The 21,366-nt window shown below is 51.1% G+C and overlaps 1 protein-coding gene across 5 annotated transcripts; it reads right to left on the bottom strand.

Moving 5' to 3' along the window:
* Positions 1-5,919: 5,919 nt before the first annotated feature.
* On the bottom strand, positions 5,920-21,097 carry MED25 (mediator complex subunit 25). 5 transcript variants are annotated; one of them, XM_016206037.2, is made up of 18 exons: positions 20,921-21,097; positions 20,787-20,832; positions 20,492-20,616; positions 15,403-15,501; positions 14,922-15,042; positions 14,494-14,656; positions 14,241-14,371; positions 13,881-13,968; positions 13,574-13,767; positions 13,065-13,193; positions 12,524-12,609; positions 12,393-12,450; positions 12,152-12,259; positions 11,406-11,594; positions 10,935-11,006; positions 10,593-10,811; positions 10,126-10,306; positions 5,920-7,929 (listed from the first exon to the last, which is right to left on the bottom strand). In XM_016206037.2, the coding sequence occupies exons 1-18, from the start codon at positions 21,052-21,054 to the stop codon at positions 7,685-7,687; spliced, it is 2,388 nt and encodes a 795-aa protein (XP_016061523.1). In that variant the 5' UTR covers positions 21,055-21,097; the 3' UTR covers positions 5,920-7,684. The 5 variants fall into 5 exon arrangements, with proteins under 5 accessions (XP_016061523.1, XP_016061526.1, XP_016061524.1 ...); XM_016206040.2 differs by having other exon boundaries at positions 5,920-7,800; XM_016206038.2 differs by having other exon boundaries at positions 13,065-13,145.
* Between the last annotated feature and the right edge of the window lie 269 nt (positions 21,098-21,366).

Genomic DNA, 21,366 nt, shown 5'->3' with positions numbered 1-21,366 from the left:
GTTTGGGGATCCGGATCGTACCATGAACAAGGGGAGACTTAAGGTTTGAAGGCGTGACGTGGCTAGGTACCCAGAGGACTACAACTCCCAGCGGCCCCGCGCGGCCGGGGCTGGGCCTGCGGCCTCGGGGGACGCCATAGGCCACAGCTGCGCGCCCATTGGCCCCGCTCGCTAGGCCCCGCCTACAGCCCTCTGCGCCTTCTCGCATCCGCTCCTCCTGGCCATCCATTGACTGCCTCATTCATTCAAGTAAATGACTGCACATTCACTTACTAGTAGTTATGTAAGATTTCTTGCTTCAATTTCCGTTTCCTTTTTTCTAACCCTCACTGGAGGATATGTTTATTGATTTTTATAGAGGAAGGGAAAGAGAATGGATGTGAAAGAGAAACATTGATCCCTTGCCTCCCAAGCGGCCTGACAGGGTATCTAACTGCAATCTAAGTATGGACCCTGACCAGGAATCGAACCTGTAACCCTTTTGGTGCATGGGACGACGCTCCAACCAACTGAGCCAGGGAGCCAGTGCTCCCTGTTTCTTAAGTGTGGATAATAGCTAACCTCAAAGTGGTTATGAGGGTCAAGTGAGTCAATAAAGTATTAAGATCGATACTTGATACAATGACAGACTTAGATGTTTGCTTTTTTATTTTAATTGTTGTTAGTACCATTTCCAGTTCTGTGCTGGGCAACGAGTATACTATGATGACAGACCCGGTCTGTCACAGAGCCCACGGTCCATTGGGGAACACACATCATCGCAGTTTGTGATGTATTAAATACAGCAAATGCACAGAGCGATGGGTGGTGACCATGAGAAGTTAGGAAAGTGACCTTTGAGCAGCCTGCATTTCTACATAGCCTGAAAGAGTGTGCTAAGATGAGGGAACAGCAAGGGCACAGATCCTTAGAGTGGGAGAAAAACAAGGGGGGCCAGTGAGGCTGGAGCTGCAGGTGGACAGCAGTGGGAGTTGGGAGGGGCCAAGTGCCACAAGCAGAGTGCCTGTAGCCTTGGGACCCTTTGGATTTTAATCTCATTTTGCTGGGGGACCACCAAAAGATTTTGGGCAAGGGAGGGATAGTTTCACCCTTTAAACAAATCATCAAATGCATAGAGTCATGCACACAATATCTGTACAAATATACAGAAGCTGGGATCCACAGTCACCTCCAAGGAGAGAAGGCAGCTGACTGGCGGGTGCCAGGAGGAGTGCACAGCAATGAAAAGGAGACTCAGTGTACTATTTCAGATGATTTGAAATTTTTACCATGTGTTGCCTATTGAAAAATCACTTTTGAAACATTTAAAACTTTTTTTAGGGGCGCCTCTGACTGCTGTGTTGAAAATAAGATTGTAGGGCACAAGTGGAAGCAGGAGGGCAGAAAGGAGATTGTGGCAAGAATCCAGGCAAGCCCTGGCCCATGTGGCTCAGTGGTTAGAATGTTGGCCTGTGTACCAAAGGATCGGGAGTTCAATTCCCACCCTGGCTGGGGTACATGTGGGAGGCAATCAATCGATGTGTCTCCCTCACATTGACGTTTCTCTTGCTCTCCCCCCACCCCATCCCTCTTCCACTCTCTCTAAAAATCAATGGAAAAGGTGTCCTCTGGTGAGGATTAACAACAACAAAAAAAGAAAAGAAGAATCCAGGTTAGAGAACACATGGGATGGGTGGCAGGCAGGCTGGCTCCAGTGCAGGTGGTCATTTTCACAATTCAGTCCTAAGCTGGAGCCCACAGGACTTATGTGGAGAGTGAGGGAAAGAGAGGGGTGAAGGATGATGCCAAGGTTTTTGCCTGTTCAGAGGTGCCATGTAATGAAAGGGAGCTGACTATAGGAGGAGCAGGGTGGGGAGGGGGGAGGCAGAAATCCCTACTTCCGTTTGAGACATTGACTAAGCAATGTAGATAGAGGGGTCTGGAGGTAAAACTCCAGGAGTCCTCAGCTTTTGAGTCGATAATGAATGAGATTACAAAGAACATGCGAGTGGATGGAGACTGGGACATGCCATCCCTTTAGAGGGCAGGCCTTGAGGGGCCTCCAGTAAATGAGACAGATGAGGAACCACTAAAATTCATGGAGAAACCCTGCTTGCCCCATCCACTAAGCCGCCCACCCAGGACTGACTGGAACCCGGCCCTGAGCCCCAAATGTGATCTAGATTGTGGCCAAATGGGGAATTAGTGCTCTCAGGACCCAGACTTCAAGTGAGGTATCAACAGGTAGCTCCAGAGCCCTGATAATCACCCATGTCAGGATACCCGACTATTGGCAGCAGGAAGGAGAAAGGACCACAAGGACAGAAGTCTCATTGATCTCCCGAAATCCTCATTTCTCACCATTCTCTTTGGTCCAAGCCATCAAGATGTCTTTCCAGGATGACAGTCTCCTAACTCTTGCTGCCTTCTCTCATTCCACTAATCTAAACACTCCAATGGCTTCCCAATGCCCTTAGATTAAATACAGACTCCTCGCCAGGCCCCTAAGGCCTACCATCACGCGGCCCCCTGCTGCAGTCTCCAGACTGATTACCCTTCTGCTTTCCACCTAGTTGATGCCTTCCCATCCTTCACATCCCATCAGGACACGTGTGGGTATGAATTACCAGGACTGTCTAAGCACGGAGAAAGGTGGACCAGGATACGCTCCAGCATGAAAAGGAAAACATGTCAGAATATAAAATGAAAACATAGGCTGAAATTCTATCAGTAACACTACAGTCCAGCTCTCCAAAGCCATCTTGCTTACTACCCAGTGTGCCAGTTTGAAAGACACTGTCCATGTCACCTGTAAACCTGCTGCCCAACCTAGCAGGCTGCTATGACTAAGCAGTTCTGCTCCCGTCTGTTAGGCTGCACACTTCCTCAGAAGTAGCTGTTACCAAACCTGTTTATGGCAGTCAATAACTTAGTCCTATCAAACTAATGTAATATTAATGCAAGAGTTGTTTATATGCAAACCAGGTTGGCTGCAATGGAAATAATAAAGGTGAGTTGCTTTAAAAAAGAAAATGCTGCCAAATTAGCTGCAAGCAAAGCAACTGTAAATGACTGAACAGAAAAGTTCATAAAAACCTAGCAAGACCCAGCCTTCGGTTTGCTTCCTATGTCTTTAGGTTCTCAGATCACTTAAAAAAAACAAAAACCAAAAAGCCTCTGGAAATGATAGGTGACTCATTGTGATTTGTGGGTACAGTTTATATAAAAATATGTTGTATGATAACTGGGAAATACAGTACTTAAAGAAATGGTCTTGCCCGGCCAGGCGTGGCTCAGCGGTTGAGCATTGACCTAGGATCCAGGAGATCGTGGTTCGATTCCTGGTCACGGCACATGCCCGGGTTGAGGGCTTGATCCCCAGTTGGGGGCGTGCAGGAGGCAGCCAATCAATGACTCTCTCATCATTGATATTTCTCTCTCTCCTCCTTCTTCCTTCCTCTCTCTGAAATCAGTAAAGATATATTTAAAAAATAAAATAAAGGTCTTGGTCCTACCTAGAGATGTCTGTTTCAATGTTCCTAGTCAAAAGCATTTAAAGTGTTTAGACGGTTACTAGCACTACTTGCCATGTAATTCTAACTCCCTACTTGAGAGAAACCTTGAGCCAGAGGCACCCACTGGAGCTGTGCCTGGCTTCCTGACCCAGAGCAGCTGTGAGACTATAAACGCCTGCTGTTTTCAGCCACCGAGTGGTGGGGTCTGTTACACATGGACAGAACTCACACAGAGGGATGGTTTGTGGAAATGGAATGTGTCCATTTAACGGACGAGGAACTGCAACCATTTAAAAATAGGAGTGTCACATGTAAGGAATGACGTGGGTGGCTGGCCATTACTTAACTGGGAAAACAAAAGCAAGATAAAGAACAACAGAGACACTGACCCTACTTAAGTAAAACATGTAAAAACCTATAAATGTAAAAGAAAAAAAAAGAACCTATAAATGTGTCTACAACCATGTGCATGTAAATTCAAAGGCCAAACTGATGTACTCTGGGGAGGTTGTTTCCCCTGCTGTGTGTTTGGGGTGGGGGTGGGGGTGAAAGGTCCTTCACTTTGTATTCTACACTCTTTGGTACTTTCTCATCTTTATGAAACTATAAACATGTGACTCAATACATTTTTAAGATTAATTTTTTTAAAAACCAAGTTGGTGGGAAAACCTGTATTAGTGAGTTCTGTGTACCTTGAGACAAACATACGTTTTTAGAAGGTGTCACGTTTCTCGTAATTTTTCTTTATAGAGGCAGAAGGTAAGCATTTTCTCTCACTCTACTAATGTGCTGGTGTTTAGCATTTTTGCCTTACTTTTTAAAAAACTTTGTTCTGCTACTTTTGCCAGACCTGTTCCTTTGGGAGAATTCTCATGCATTTCTCAATCTCCCCCGCTCCCCCAATTGATTTGAGAGAGAAGGGGGTGGGGGGAGATACCAATGTGTGAAAGAAACATCTATTGGTTGCCTCCTGTACGCCCCGATGCGAATTTGAACCCAAAACCTAGGTATGTGCCCTGACCCACCACCTCCTGGTGTATAGGACAATGCTCCAACTGAGCCACACAGGCCAGGGCCATTTCTGTCTTGCTTCCAGCTCTGGATACATGGTCCAAAGCAAACTGGTCAAAAATGAAAGGTTTCCACCCTGGCTGAGTATTTCAGTTGGTTAGTGTGTCATCATACCAAGGTTCTGGGTTCAATCCCTGGTCAGGGCACATACAAGAATCAATCAAGTAATCCATAACTACATGGAACAACAAATCGATGTTTCTCTCTCTCTCTTCTTCTCTACAACAAAACAAAACAAGAAAACCCTGAAAGGTTTCCAGTCACTCATCCAATTACAACCTTCAGGGATGCTCTGGTGACTTTGACACGTTTTGTCAGCCACATCTACCTTCTAAGAGTGTACTAGGCCAGTGATGACAACAATGGCTAATAGCAGTTCTAAGTTGTGGGCAACTGTGCTGAACCTGCCAGATGCCCAATCCTATAGGGAAGTCACTTCTTCACATATAGGGAAACTGAGGCTCAGGGAGGCACAGGGACCTGCCCAAAGCCACAGAGCTAGTCAGTGCTGAAGCTGCAATTTCAACCCTGCTGTTCCAAGGTTTTCACTATTTCCTACATTTAGGCGCCTTTAACAGTACCTGGTGCTGAGAAAAACATCCCCAAAAGATTTGCTCTGTTGGTGTTGGCTGGTTCTAATAAGCAAGTTAAGTGCTTCTGCCTATCGTCTTTGCCTGGACTGTGAAACAAGGAGGTGAGTTTTGTGTCTAGATCTTTCCTCGCTCTTCAGGCATTCCAATAACTCCTGGTGCCTGTGAATACAGACCCAGGATTAAGGCCTTTGAGTCCCTTAGATTCATCTAATTGGGTGCTGAGATCAAGAGGGCCTCACTGGCTGGAAAACAAATTGTTTTCCATCAATTTGTCCTGAACCCAAACCTGTTTCCCTGCAGGGTACTTTCCACCCCAGTGGAAACAGCACTGGCTGCTCGCCACTCGTCTTCCCCTTTCAGCAGCTTTGGACACAGTTGATCACTCTCTCCTCAAAAACACTCAAGCTTCTAAAACACACTTGCCTGGTCCTCCTGTCTTCTGGCTCCCTGCCCAGCCCTCACATGTGGGTCTTTCTCAGGGCTCTGTACTTGTCCTCACGTCTTCTCCTTCTTCCAGAGGTCACAAAATGGCAGCCCGGCGGCCTCATTAGACCCACCAGCGGATTTTTGTTTGGTCCTCAATGTGTTTTGTCTTTAATTTGAATGACTTTAGGTGGGGCAAGCACTCTCCAAGTTCGCCACAGTCCCCATCATTCCCTACTGTCTTACACCCGTCCGCTTCACACATTTCCATCACCTGCCTGGTCCGTGAAGCCATCTGAGTTTTCAGAAACCCCTGCTACTCACACAGCCTGGGAAACCTCACCCACTTTCCCTTTGTCACTTTCCCAGTGTCTACTACTCCATGTTTCATTGGTACGAGAATCACCTAGGGAGCTGTTCAAAACTGTCCCCAGCTTTCCTCCTTCTCTCCCTCCCCCAGACTCAACAGTTCTAGGGCAGGGATCGGAAACTCAAATGCCTACAGGAGCCAGGCGGGCCACATAAATGAGTGAACTAGCCAGGTATAAGAAAAGTCAACGGCCAGAAATATAATCAAATTGCATCTTTACTGAACTATGGTGAATGCATGGAACATCATACAAACATGTTTGGTACTGGAGTTTATATTTCAAATTCAAAGTTGAAAAAATACAAATTGAAAAATAGATTTAATTGTTAAATTTTCTCTTTTGTAACTCTTTCGCTCCTTTGAGTTGCACCCGGAAGGCTGACATCATCCCTCCTGCACCAAGGGGCATGGTGGGATGGGCACTTGAGAATTCAACCTTGAATCCCGGGAGCGGTGTTTGATTGTTTTGTAACAGAAAATCTCTGTTCACAAGCGCGGGCACCTCCACACTTGGAAGCTCACGACAACTACTAGAGAGCTGTAGGGCCGAGACCTTCCAGCAGAGCCTCGCTGGGAGCCAGCACCCTATTGCACTGTAGTTCAATGACTACTCTGTGGTCTGCATTCACACGACCGGCATTCACCAACAAAGGCAAACTGGACAGTCAGTCCATCTTCATAGTTTGGATGCACAAAGCCTTTGGGGGAATTTGGTCTTTAACCCCAGTTTGGGTAAATACGGTCCAGGTCATGTCTTTTGTTTCTGGAAACCAATTGCAGCAAAGGAAATGGAGTCAGAATATTCCTTGCCAATGGCTTCCCCATTTTTGCCAGGACTGGGCAAACATGATCATACATTCAAGTAGCGGTTTGTGAATGTCCTTGTGGAGAAAGTGTTCAGGAGGGTCATAACCTTGACCCAAAGTCTGATCAACCTCAGGGGAACCAAGGTGTGGCTTTTGCCTCATCTGAAATGAACCAAGAAGATTGATTTTAACAGTTCCAACTCCTTCCAACACCACCAAGTGATGACTAGGTCACAGAGCTTCTGTGCAATGCTCGGGGTCAGGTTCACCATTAACCTGCCTGGGATTAACCTACAGAAGAGCATCAAGGACATTCACAGTGTGTTCCATTGACTTTCTTTGCACAATTCAATTCCAGGTGACTGACACAATCACCTGTGTGTCCTTGCCAAATGTTGCCACCTTGTAGTGTCCTGACAAATTCCTCTGTGACATAGATCATTAGATTACCACAACTAATGACCTAATGTGGCTGTGCTTAGGAATTCTGATCTGTCTACATAAAACTTTCCATTTCTTTCAATACACACACAAAAATAAGTCATTTCCCAGTGTTGGGCCTGCCTTGGCACCATGTAACATCACAGACTTCTTCGGTCACATGAAAATTCTCAACTTCACAAATAAATAAAGCTAACTGGGTGGAAGTAGTTCATGCACAGGAATAGAAAAGGCCACAGTGGACTGGACTCTTTCAAGCAACTGGACTTGTAAATCTTCTGATTTCTCTTCAACACACGGTGTAATGCAAATGAACACCTGTTCAAATAATGGCCCAAAGAGATGTGTGTTTCTGTCCAGGACACATCATTCTGTCCCTTTATAAACTCGCCGTCTGTGGGAGTTTGAATGCCCAGGAATCCTTTTCACATCTCTGTGAAATTGCATGTGGCAGCCACATCATTTCTACTGCTGGTTTTCCAAGCCCTACTGACACTTGAGGCCCTTTTTCAGTTCACTGAGGACCGCATCTCGCGTCTGTTCTGTATACTGGTCGAAGCTCTTACTGTGCTTTGATTCATAATGACGTTTCAGGTTGTACTCTTTAAACACAGACATGATTTTTTTGCATATTAAACACGTAGGCATGTTCTTCACTTCCACAAAGAAATAGTCTCGCTCCCATTTTTTTCGAAACACGGGGCCCTCTCGTTCTCTCTTTGGTTGTGCCACTTTTGATAGAGACATGGGTACAAGAAAGATTTCACTCTCCTCTGCACGCCACCACAGGAACAACCACAGGGCAAGCCCAGTGACAAAGGTGGGAGAGCCAAGAGGGAGTGGTGGGGACTGTGGCGAATTAGAGAGCACATGCCCCATGGAAAGGGGCAGCTCGAGCCCATTGTTGCTAGGCAGAAGGGAGGCCCAGGGGTGCCAGATCTTCTGACTTGTCAAGAGAAGCCAAGACTACGTTTTGTGTGTTTGTGTGTGTGTGTGTGTGAGAGAGAGAGAGAGAGAATTATCCTGATTTTTACAACTAACTCAGAAAAAAATACCACATATGCTAACACAGGGAAGGCCAAACAAAACCCATCTGTAGAGTGGCCCATGGGCCACCATATTGCAACCTCTCTCCTGGGACGGGGCCCAGGAATCTAATGTTAACCAGCGTCCCAAACAATGCAGATGCTGGTGGTCCAGGTGTGGACCACGCTCTGAGCAACACAGGTCTAGAGTCTGACAATAGACTCTGCCACCAAGGAGACCACCCCCATGCCCCACACCTGGGTCTGTATCCAGCTGCCCCCGGACATCTCTCTGAGGACGTCCTTCAGGTCCCTTGCCTCACCACACCCCAAACCTGCTTCCTGCTGGGTTTTCCAGCCCAGGGATAAACCCACTGTCCATTTGTCCAAAGCCCTGGAAGGTAGGTCTCTGACTGGGACCTCGGGCCTCCTCTCTTTCCAAGTGATCTCATCCACTCCTGTGACTTCAACCACCAAACATGAAACTCCTAAGGACACACTGTGAGCTCCCAACATGGCAGCTGTCACTTGGACATACCTTGGACCATTAGCATTCATTACTGGCTCCTTCTCCCATTTTCCTAACTCAGGGAAGCCCCACCATCTACCAGAACCCAGGACAGGTCCTGGGGGCTGACCTCAATGCCCCCCACAGCCCCAACTTCCTTCACATGGCACACCAGTCTCCAACCTCACCCCTCTTGCCCCCGACTCTGCCCCAGCTCCTCCTCTGGATTCTTCTCTCCCTGAACCATCACCCCAGCCTCCTCCCTGTTTTCTGACTCCTGGGAGACCAAGGCCTACCTCCTGCTATTGGCCTACTATGACTCTTGTATCCCCAGGACAAACCTCGAGTGGCTCAGTTTGGTGCTTGAGCCCCCACCCTCCACCTGGTGCCTGTCTACCTCTAGGCCCTCCTCTCGGGCTCACACTCCAGAAGCACTCACCCACTGCTCCCCAGAACACCCCAAGTTTTCTCTTGCCTTTGCTTATTCATTCTGCTTCCTCCACACCTGGACAGCCTTCCTGGCCTCACCAACTCCTGCTTCTCTTCCAAGACTCTGCTGAGCTCGGCTCCGCATACCTCCGTTTTCCTCCATACCTTTCTACCTCCACGAGAACACATGGTTCTGTGAGCTCTGCCTGCCTGCCTCCATGTCTCCTCCCAAGACAGGCTGCACCAGCCTGCCTGACTCACTGCCAAGGCCCAGGCGTCACTAGCCCAGGGCCTTGGGGATGTCTGCTGAAGCAAGAACAAGGACAGAGATGTCTCCCCCCGGTCTCCTCCTGCCCAGTCCTGGGGGACGACAGTGACGGGAGCCGGGGCATGTGTTAAAAGGAACTTTATTGGGTGTTGGGGGTTCAGATGAGATCCATGAGGATGTCGTCCTCCATGACGCTGGGCTGCAGGCCCGGCTGGGGGACCGGGCCCCGGGGACCCCCGCTCAGCAGCATCTGACCTGGGGGGCAGTGGGGAAGGGACTGCATCTCCCAGTAGTCCCTGGGGCCCTGAAGGGCCCTGGGGCTGCTTTCTCCCTCCTCCTCTGGGAGTCAAAGGTACTAGGTTGTCTAAGAAGCCCTGGGGAGACCCATCAGAGGCAATTTCTGGCCCCACCTGGACATAAATGTGCCATTTCCAGTAAGCCATTGGAATCCCATCCCCCCAAATACCTCTCTGGCCCTAAGACTCCATTTCCCAGCAAACCCCAGAGGACATGCAGGAAAGTGATCATGCGGAAAGCTCTTGCTCCCTAGGCCCTCAGAGCTCCCCAAAAGCCAGGGAGGGTGTACTCTTCTTGAATCCCAGAACTTTACTTCCCAGGAGCCCTTTGTTTTAGGACTCCAGCCAGGGGCTGCTGGGACAGTCAGTGAAGACCCCTGGCCTCCCCCAGACCTCCTTACCTGGCAGTGGAGTCCGTGGGGTAAGCTGTGCAGGCCAAGACTGGGTGGGCGGCGGGTGCAGGAGGGGGGGCCCCAGCTGGGGCTGCCCTAGGCCCTGGTGTGGTGGGGGCAGCAGTGCAGGGGCCCCTGGTGGTTGAAGGTGGTGGAGGGAAGCCTGCTGTGGGGGTACCCCAGTCTGGGGCTGGGGGAACAAAAAAAGCAGCTCAGAGGCCCCCAGCAGGGAGACCCCACCCCACCCCACCATGCAGCCTCTGGCATAGAAGCTACTCAGAGAATGTCTCATCCAGACATTTGTGTGGAGTCTTTCTTCAAAGAAAGAGAGGAGCTGGTGGTCCTGGAGCCTCTGGTGGGACTCTACTCACACCCTTTGATCAATTCAGCCTCCCTCCTCCAAGGTGAAAGTTCTAGAACTGTAACAGCCCAGGACCCATGTTCCCTGCTGCCCCCCCCCCCATCCCAAATCTCACCGGGGGTGGGTTGAGGAGGAGGCTCCGCAGTTGGGGGTTGGCCCCAGGGTTCTGGGGCCGAAGGATAGGTCCAGAAGGGGGTGGGCCAGGAGCTGCTCCAGGGGGACCTTGGGCTGCACCTGGGGGGGCCTGGACAGCACTCTGGGGTTGGGGCTGCCCTGTGGCTGCAGAGGCCCCCACAGTGCCTGGTGGCTGGGGCTGTGGCGGACGGAGCTGGAGCTAGTGGGAAGAGACACGGGTGAGCAAGACTCCAGACCCCTCAGCCTCCACAGTTGGGTCAGAACAACGGTGTCCTCTGAGACCTCCCCTGCCCTGGCCCTGACCCTGCAGTCTTATCCTCACCAGATTCTGCGAGGGCCTTCCCTGGTCCTCCAGAATGGGGCCCAGCCCGGGGGGTGCCTGCTGTGCTCCCAACTGTACAGGGAGAGAAGGAGACGTCACTGAGTGGGTGTGGTGTGGCTCTGAGAGGATCACTCCACATGTCAGAGAGATCTGAGCCCTAAAGGGGAACCTGTGAGGAGCTGGGAAAATTTCTTTGAAGATAGGGGTCTGGGAAGTAAACTTCACATTCCAAGATCCCCTAGAGAGCTCTGTGTCTCAGAGATTCCATGAGAACACTGAAAAGGTAGAAAAAAGTCACAAGGAAATGTGAGGATGGGACTGAACCTGGATGGCCACATCTTGGGAGAGGAGTTAAATGCCTGGCATTGGAGCCCCAGGGCATCCCTGGGGGATTTGGCCATGAGCTCTGGGGCCCAGGTGAGCAGGTGCTAGGAGTGGGGAGGGACGGGACAGGGGACCAGCATCACTCACCCCGCGCTGCTGCTCCATCTTCTGCTGCTGAACCTGCTTGTGGTTGGTGATGACCTGCCGGATGCCGTTGACAAAGCCGCTCTGGTCGTAGGGGATGAGGCCCATGAAGATCTTCTTCTTGGACGAGTACAGGAGCATGAGCACACGCACCTCGCAGGGGGCTGTGTGAGGGAAGTGCACACAGCCCGCCTGGGGGGAGAACCAGAAACAGTCATACCCTGGAGGGGGTATCCCACCCCTCCCAGTTCTAGAAGGTTCTAGAAGCCCCACAGTCAAGGAATGGTGAGGCTCCTGCTGTGAAAGGCTGAGGCAACTGGAAGTTTGCTTGAGGCTACTCCAGAAACAAACTGAGGTGCTTAAAGGTATCTGGGCTACCAGCTGCAAGAGGCCATGAGAGGTCCCCTGCTGGAACCTTCAGAGAGCATGGCCCTGCTGACACCCTGATTTCGGACTGCTAGTTTCCAGAACTGTGAGAATCAATTTCTGTTGTTCTCAGCCCCAGAAAACTAATATACCCAGTAAAACTATGTCAAAACCAACTTCTTCCCAACTGTTTGTCACATCCTGTTACATTTTAACACAGAATAGACTTCCATCTGGTGCACATTATAAAACAAGCTAAGGCTCTGGAAGAAAGGTGAGGAGGCCAAGCTCACAAAGCCCACCCAACCATCAAAAACAGCTCCCTTGGGCCCAGGAGGACAGAGGAGTCAGCAGCCCTGGGTTCCACCCAGCCCAGGACTCACGAAGCCATTGCCCATGATGCGGTAGAGGCCTTTGAGGGACTCCAGGTCCTTGTTGGTGAAATGGAACTGGACCATCCTTGAGTTACGGAACAAAGGGCCCAGTGTGGTCTGGGGAGACACAGAGGCCAACCAGCACATTGAGGAGGGAAGTGAGGAGGGGAGAACAGAGGTGGGAGGGGCAGGGAAGGGATGAGGGAAGAGATAATGGCAGGGGTTGGGGTTCCTCCCGTCAGCCACTCACCAGCAGCTGCTGGGGGATGAGCTGCATGATCAGTTTTTGGGGCCACTGTTCTGTTTTCCTGGGGGCGATACCAAGAGAGTTGTCAGGAGGATGCAAACCCCAGCCCGCCCCGTGCCCCGACAATCACCTACAGGTTCTCGCCGTGATTCACGTAGACCTGGCAAGGCAGTGACCGCGTCAACTTGGTGTTGGCATCCACGGAGGCAGGTTTGGGCTTCTGAGGAGGAAGAGAGCATAGCACAACGAGGGCCCAGGTCTCAGTCCCCTCAACCCTTCACGCTTAACCCAGAAGCCCCCAAGTTCTGGATCTCCCCCAGTTTAAGTCCTAAGAGCCCTGAGCCCCTCCTCTATCCCATCAATCCCATAATCCTCTAGCCTTCCACAAATGTTGGGATCCTCCTCTTGCCCCCAAACCCCATAATCCTCTGTCTCCTACATGCCACAATCCCCTGGGCCTGCATGGACCCCAAATCTGAGACTCCTCGGTTCTTCACCTGTAATACAATATACTATCTCCTTAGTCCTGGATGGGGACTACCAATCCCACGCTTCTTGGGGACTATCTCGAGACCGCAAGTCCATGACCCTGTGGGGGCCCCAGTCTGGCCCTGCAGCCCCCCAGGCCAGGCCCTATGAGATCCACCTGCCCAATTGCTCCTCAAGCCAACTCACCTCCTGCCACTCGAGGACCCCGCTCCAGGCCATGACTTTGTTGGAGACCGACTGCTGCCCACCGAGGGCCGAGGCCCCTAGCTGGGGCGGAGAAGGGCCATTCACCCCACCTTGGGCAACAGTGCCTGCCTGCCAGAGGGGAGGAAGGAGGGCAATGGGGGGGCGAGGGAGTGTCCTGAGAGAGGGACAGGCCAGCAAGAAGGGCTGTATCCCATGGCTATCCCTGGGATATAAACACTCTGATACTGTAAGATTCCAGGACTCTCAGGAGTCCACAGGATCCCCAGAACAGTCTTCACCCACCAGGAACCACAGCCCCATGGTTCCATCCCCAGACCCGTTAGTCTCAGCCTTAACTGTAGCACAAGCCCCTGAGGCCCCAAAACCATAAGACCCATGCCCTTGGGACCTCCTCAGGCAGGCAAATTGCTTGTCCTCTGCACTGTGCTAGCCCAGGGTAGTCAGGGGGAAGGAGTGGGGCAGCGAGTGGAAGGCATGCAGCCACCTACCATGGATGGTGCCCCAGGCTGCGCAGTAGGGGCCAGGCCCTGACCAGGGGCCACTGTGGAGACCAAGCTGGGCTGGGAAGTAGGAGACGGCTTGGGGGCGCCAGGTGGCCCCTGAGGCAGCGAAGGGGCCTGGGCCTGGCTGAAAGGGGCACCCACCCCTGGAGCTGCTTGCTGAAGAGGATTAATGGGTGAGACTGTGGGAGAGACCAAGGGAAGGAGTGGGGCAGGTGTTCTCAGAGAGAGGCCTGGCTGGCCCCACCCACCCCTCATCCTCGCCTCTCTCATCCTCCCCAACCCCAGGACTCACAGCGGGGGCCCAGCCCAGCCTTCTGGTTCTTGGCAGCCTCCACTGCATTCTGAGCAGCTACCTGAGCTGCGCTCAAATTCCCGGGGACCTGGGGACAGAGGGGAGGGGCTGAAGAGGACCATGCACCCCAGTCCCCCATTCCTGATGTCACATGAGGTTACACACCCCACACAACACAGGCACCCTGACTCCAACATCACCGGAGCTCATGACTCCCATCACCCCACAGAGGCATGATTATTTAGCCCTCAAGTCTCAAAGGAGTCTCCACAAGCCCAAATACCCAACTAGGTCTCTTCCAAGGGACCAAGGCTCCCATAAGGCCCCAGAACTATACCCTTTTCCTGGTGATGTTCATACCTGGTACTGCTGGGGGACAGGGGGCAGAGGCTGCTGGGGGGCTGCCGAGAGTGCAGCACTCGAAGTTGAAGAGGGAGGCAGGGAGACAGGCTGCTTTGGCTGGAGGGGGCCTGGGGCCGAGCCACCCCCAACTGAAAGCCAAGAATAGATGACCAAGCCACGAGAGCAGTAGTTTGAGAAGGAAAGAAAATCCAAGTTAGACAGAGTCAGCCAGCGAGAACACCCCCACCCCCCACCAGGGAGCAGGCCTTACCGGGCAGCACAAGCCCCCGCACCAGCACCATGTGCCGTGGGTCCTGGCTCACATCTGCTGGTGGCTGCAGCGGCTCCAGCATTGCTGGGGGGGCTGCCTTTTCGAACAGAAGCCGCAGGGCAGGCAGCTTTCGAGGGGACACAATGGAGAAATGGATCCCTCGCTGTAGGAGAGGGATCAAGTCAGTCAGGACCGGGTCACAGGGGCCAACCCCCAGGCTACCACACACACCTGCTGGGTTGCTGGATGGCATGAGCCCTAAAACCAAATTCCCATCAGGATTTGGGACAGGGGAACACAAGACCTATATTAGCTGCCCCAAGGGATTATCGGTTATAGGGTTATAGTTTTTCCAGCAGGAGCAAGCAGAGTCTGTGACCATTCTGTGGCCTGGGAGTCCAGCCCCAGCCCTCCTCCCCAAGACTCACCTCCCCAATCTTCTGCACGAGACTCTCCGTTGTGCACCCAGAGTACGTGGTGCTCTCGACAGCAGGCAGCAGGTACGGGGGCGAGTTACAGATAAGGAGGCAGACGCGGTGTGTCTGGCCACTGCCAGAAACAAGGAAAGATGTCAAGCAGGTGGCAACAAGGCCCTGAAAAGGGACTCAGACCCAGCACAGCAGAGGCACAAGGAGTCCACCCCATAGGAAGTAAGGAGAAATGGCCCCATTTCACAGCTGAGAGCACTGAGGCTCTGAGGTTCCTGACTCACTCCAAGTTGGGGGAGAAGAGCCAGACACCCCCTCCTGATGAGGACAGAGACCGGGCACCAGCCAGGGGACACCTCCTGATTCCCAGCCCCAACTCCCCAGTGTGAAGCAGGGGGTGGAATCCTGTGACAAGTGGGTTCTAAGCCAAGTGGACAGAGACCAACACTGGACATGAGCTCCACGTGCCAGCCTCACTCACATCTGCTCTCGCATCTTCTTGAAGTCATCAAACAGCTGCAGGGCTGTGCTGAGGCCTTCCGCGATGAGGCTGCAGCTCTCGCCACCCCCGCCCATGAACCTGCATGAGGCCAAACTGTCAGCCCTTGGGGGTCCCTGCAGCACTCAGGGCTGCGACCTCCCAGCCCCCAGGCCACACTTGAAGACCCTGCACCTGTGCGATCCCCTACCTGGCACTGGACTGTGCACCTTGGGATGGGGACACTGTCAAGTTCCCTGCTCTATCCCCAGTGCTGGTACAGTGCCAGGCCCAGATAATGAAGACGGAACATTTGTCATATCCTGCAAACAGGGAAAGGGCCTGGGATCCTGTGCTGTGTCCCAGTCCCTGTGCACCTCCCCTCTCTGGGCCATCTCTCCATCTTAAAGCCAGCCCTAGCCTCACCTTCCCCGCCTGGTACAGAGGCCTTCTCTCCTCCCAGTGTTATGGGCTGAACTGTGTCCTCAAGAAAAGACATGTTGAAGTACTAATCCCCAGTGCCCTAGAATGCAACCTTACTTGGAAACAGGGCCTTTTACAGAGATGATCAGGCTACAATGAGGTCATCAGGATGGGCCCACATCCAATATGGCCCATGTCCTTATAAAAAGGGGGAACTGGGACAGAGACAGACATGCTCAGAGGAAAAGGTGATTCGGAGACACAAGGAGAGCACCACGTGGAGACTGGAGTGACACTGCCACCAAGCAAGAAATGTCTGGGTGACCAGAAACTGGAAGAGGCAGGAAGGCTCCTCCCCCACAGGTTCCAGAGGGCACCAGGCCTCGCCCACCCCTGAACTCCTGCTCCTGGATCGTGGCCTGTGAGACATCACATTCCCACTGCTCTGGCCCACTCAGTTTTTACTACTTTGTTATGGCATCCCTCAGGGAAGGAGGCCAACCGGACTGAGGCATCATTAGGATGTGCGCAAGGGCACACAGGGTCTCAGAAAACTCTGATGGAAAAGAGAGTGTACCAGCAGCCTGGCTGACAGTCTCCATGGCCAAGTTCTCCCTGAGTTCTTCCCCATTGCAGGCTTTTGCCCTCTGCTCCCAATCCATCCGGTGAGCTCAGTGACAATCGCCTTTCCCCTCAGGGCACTCAGCCCACCCCAATGCTCCTTACCACCCCTCCTCTTCCTCACCACAAAGACCGTTTTCCACAGGAATTTTAATGCCACCTAGGTGGGACAGACCCTAGTGAATGAACCAACCCTGGATCCACCTAAATGCCAGCTTGCTGTTCTGAAAGTAGTCAAACCACTATTTCATGGGCCTTTCTGAGACTGGAGTCTAAAGTGCCCTGAGTGGGGGAAAGGGGTGAGGGGTGGGGAGAAGAGGTAGAGAGTAATTCCTTATGCACACTAGGTCTCCTTTTAAGTGATGCAAATGTTTTGGAACTAGATAAAGGCGGTGGTTGCACAACATTGTGAATGTACTTAAATGTTACTGAATCGCTTACTCAATTTAAAATGATTACTTTTGTGATGTGAATTTTACCTCAATTTAAAAAGGTAATTTAGCCCAGCCAGGTGTGGCTCAACAGTTGAGCATTAACCTAGGATCCAGGAGATCAAAGTTCAATTCCCCGTCAGGGCACATGCTTGGGTTGCAGGCTCAATCCCCAGTAAGAGGCGTACATGAGGCAGCCGATCAATGATGACTCTCTCATCATTGATGTTTCTATATATCTTTCTCCCCCTCTCCCTTCCTCTCTCTGAAATCAATAAAGGTATATTTTAAAATAAATAAAATATAAAAAAATTAAAAGGTAATTTATGAGGGAACCTGTGATCAATCAACTACTTTGAGATCTAGAACTTATTCCTTACTGAATAAGCCATCTGTTACTAGCTCAGACAAAGATGCTACCTGAGTCACTAGCTTGGGGGGGGGGGGGGGCACAGACACACACACACAGGGGGAACACTGCCTCTTTTCTAAGACAGGAAATGTAACATCAGAAATGGATCTTCCCAAAGCAAGGCCGTTTCAAAAGTCACACTGCATGTTTTGTTCCTGAAGTTCCCAACATTCCCAGGGAAGATAAGATTTCCCCAAGTGTGAACAAAACCTGCTGACTCTGTGATCTCTGTTACAGACCTGTCTGGAACATCACAGAAACTGAATTTAGATTGTTACATAGGACTTGATAAAAACAATGACGACAGTGAATGTAAAATAATAGTTTAAAATGTTTATCAACTGATTGGGGCATTCCAAGGTGTACTCAGAGCATACAAAGCTTTCTCAGTTGCTTCAAGATACAGTGTATTCTAAGCTGATTAATGGGGAGGGTAGAAATGTGATGAAGATATTCAGAAAGCATTTCCCAGTCCTGGCCTAGTAGCTCAGTTGGTTAGAGCATCACCCCGAGATGCCAAGGTTTCGGGTTCAATTCCTGGTCAGGGAACATACAAAAATCAACCAATGAATGCATAAATAAGTGGAACAACAAATTGGTTTCTCTCTCCCTCTCTTCCTCTCTCTCTAAAATCAATAAAATATTTTCAAAATAAAATAAAATAAAAATGAATATATACATATATATAAAAAACATTTTCCTCTTAGCTTCCTAGTGCCCTTGAAATTTTTTTCAAAAAGTGTTTCTATTGATTTTTAGAGAGAGAGAAAGGGAGGATAGAAAGATAGGAACATCTATGAGAGAGAAACATCATCGATTGGCTGCCTCCTGCACACCCCCTTCCAGGGATGGAGCCGCAACCCAGGTATGTACCCTGACGGGGAATCAAACCAGTGACCTCTTGGTTCATGGATCGACACCCAACCACTGAGCCACACCAGCTGGGCTGAAATTTTTAAATAAGGAGGTTTGACTGCTTTTTCCCAATACTTAAAGACCCATCAGAAGATTTGGTGATTACCTTTCCTATAGCTTTCACTCATTTATTTACTCAACCAAGGTTTACTGAGGCCTCTTGGGTACCACGCCCCAGCTGGAAGCAAACACCCAGGGTCCTGGACATTTACAGTCCAAAGGTGTGGGGCTGTGACAGGTGAACACCTTGGAGTGATGGGGGCAGCGGAGGGAGCAACTGGCTATTTGCAAGAATGAGGAAGGGGCATTTAAGTTGGATCTTGAAGCTTATCTACCACAAGTTTACCCGGGAGAATCAGAGTATGAAGTGTATTCTGAGCATTCATTCACTCATTTGTTTTCCTTCAGCCTCCTTTGTGTCAGGCCTCCTGTGCTGGGTGCTGGGGATTGAGGGACACCAGACTTGGACTTAGGCCTCAAAGAGTGCCCATTTAACACTATTTACATCTTACCTACCACAATCTATCCCAGTTGTTCTCAACTGGGGTTGATTTTTCCCTCCAGGGGACATTTGACAATGTCTGTCACAATTTGGGAGGGAAGTGGCTACTGACATCTGGTGGGTAGAGGCCAAGGATGCTATTGAACAACACACAGGACAGCACCCATAATAAGGAATCACCTGTACCTACAGTGTAGAGGTTGAGAAACCCTGCTCTACCCTGACCACCAATTCTAATGACCATGAGGGAAAACCTTGTGTGTCACCATTTCACTGAATCTTCAGCACCCAGTCCTGAACACAACCTGGAACAAAGCAGGCACCCAACAAACATTTGCTGAAAGAATGTAATGAAAGGGTGCTGTTTAATGGTCTCTGATCACAGACCAGACCTGAGCTTAACAAAAGATGAAGACCAGCTCCTGTGAGCTCCCAAGAGAACTGGGCTATGGAATCATCCATTTGCAAGCCAAGAAACTGAGACACAAAATAATAGCAAACACTCAGGTAGCACCTAAGACATGCCAGACACTGTTTTAAATCATCAACTTATTTAATTCCCAATGTATCCCTATGAAGTAATGGTAGCCATGCCCCCAATGATCTCCACCTCCTGCTACTTACACCCTTAGTATTCACACCCCCTCAAACACTGAACCTGACTGATTCATGTACCAAACAGAATGTGGCAGAAGTGATGATGTGTGACTTCCAAGGCTTGATCATAAAAAATAAAAAGCCTGTGGCTTCCTCTTTACTCTTTCTGGTGGATTGCTCAGTTTGAGGAAAGCCAGCTGCCCTGTTGGGCAGACACTCAGCCCCAATGGGAGCCCTTGTGGGGAACAGCCAGGAGGCACTGAGTCCTCCAGCCTACAGCCACAGCATGAGCCACCTTGGAAATGGATCCTCTTAAGACCCAATCAAACCCCTGGATGACTGCAGCCCTGGCTCATTGTGACTGCAACCTCATGAGAAACCCTGAGCCAGAACTATCCAGCTGAGCTACTCCTGAATTCCTTACAGAAACTGCATGAAATAATACATGTTTGTTTTTTTAAGCTACTAAATTTTGGGATAATCTCTTACTCTCTTAATCTCTTTGGGATAATACAGGAAATACTGTAACACAACTACAGACGCTCCTCAACTTACATCCAAATAAACCCATCATTAAGTTGAAAATGCATTTAACCTATCAACTATAGCTTTGCCTAGCGGGTTTTTATTAAACATGTATTGCTTTTGCACCATCAAGTAGGAAAATCTTAAATCAGGGACTGTCTGTATTATTAACACACCCCCTTTAGAGATAAGTTATATCAGGCACAGGGGACAGGGACTCCTGGTCATGAGACCTCTGCTGCAGTACAGCTGTGATTTGGCCCCAGGCTGTGTGCACCTGCAAGAGCCTGCAAAGTGAGTTAACAAAATTCCATATAAAATACAGAGGGATCGAACCTGGCCTAGCTCCATGCCCCCTGCACTCAGGCTTCAATGTACCCAACTGAAAAATAAGAACTGGAGTACAGATGAGAAACCGCAGGCAGAGAGCAAAGAATCACACATGGAGTACCAAGTGGGTACTGGAGCTCAAGGCTGCCTTGAGGAAGTTTTTCTACTTCCAAACGAAATGGCAAAATCGCTGAGTACACAGAACCCACCACAGAAGTGACTTACGGACAAAAACACAATCTCAGCCCTTTCAGCCACCCAGTATGACCCCAGCGACCATCCATTCACGGTCCCTCACGGTCCCCCAACCCACCCCAAGCACAGGAAAAAGCTCACTTAATGCCATCGAGCCAGGTGACAAACTCATAGGCGCTGCTGGTGGGAGCGTGACACTGTACGTAGGACTCCGGAGCACAGTCCACCGTGTTGAACACAACGAGGCTGTATTGGGTACCCCCATACTGCGAGAGGAGGACACAGGAGCTTTTCATCTGGGACCTTGGAGAACTAGTGGCTCCCAGCCCCCTCCTCCCTCACACCCGAGAGTCTGGGCGCCCAGGCCCTCCTCCCTCACACCTGAGAGTCCGGGCCCCCAGCCCCTCCTCCCTCAGACTCGAGACCCAACACTCACGTCTCCCCCGAAGTCCGTCTCGGCAGGAGGACCACCGTTAAAATACCTGTGAGGATCGGAGATAAAAAGTCAGGGTCAGGCTGTGGAAAACTAAAGTCGGAGGGCGGGGCTGGAGGGGTGGAAACGGCACTCACTCGATGGCCGGGAGCAGGTAGTGCTTGCGGAGCCCCTCGAAGTAGGGCCCGAGGTTGGCCGTGCCCTCAATCACAAACACCACGTCAGCTACCAGGCCCCCGGCGCGAGCCGGGCCCTCGGATCCGGGGACCATGCCCCGCGAGGTAGACGCCACCGCCGCCGAAGCCTCCGCGAGACAAGCGGAAGTGCGCCTGCGCCGGGCGCGCGCCTGCGTTGTGCGCGCACCCGCACCGGAAGGCTGGGCGCCGCCGCCGACGCGCCCACGGCCATGTTAGTACGGGGCACCCAGGGCGGCCCGGTTCTGTGACCGTCTCCGTTCTCACCTACCGCGCGCAAGACTCAGAAAGGCCGTAGCAAACGCCTTTGGGGCCTGGTGTGAGAGAATAAATCATTGGCAGGACTGTCGAGAGCGGAATATATTGAAAGAGGCACTGTCGGCCGTCAT

The sequence above is a fragment of the Miniopterus natalensis genome, chromosome 18 (assembly GCF_054644295.1).
Source record: "Miniopterus natalensis isolate mMinNat1 chromosome 18, mMinNat1.hap1, whole genome shotgun sequence".
NCBI lineage: Eukaryota > Metazoa > Chordata > Mammalia > Chiroptera > Miniopteridae > Miniopterus > Miniopterus natalensis.
Note: the sequence above shows the minus strand (reverse complement) of the source record. Positions and strands in the feature narration are given on the sequence as shown.

Excerpts from the sequence above, each read along its gene's own strand:
- MED25 (XM_016206037.2), bottom strand. The coding sequence starts at position 21,054 with ATGGTCCCCGGATCCGAGGGCCCGGCTCGCGCCGGGGGCCTGGTAGCT. Across the intron at positions 14,372-14,493 it reads GCGGGGGCTTGTGCTGCCCG|TTGGGGGTGGCTCGGCCCCA; the intron begins GTAAGGCCTGCT and ends CTTGGCTTTCAG. Across the intron at positions 7,930-10,125 it reads CCCACGGACTCCACTGCCAG|TGGCACAACCAAAGAGAGAA; the intron begins GTAAGGAGGTCT and ends CTCTATCAAAAG.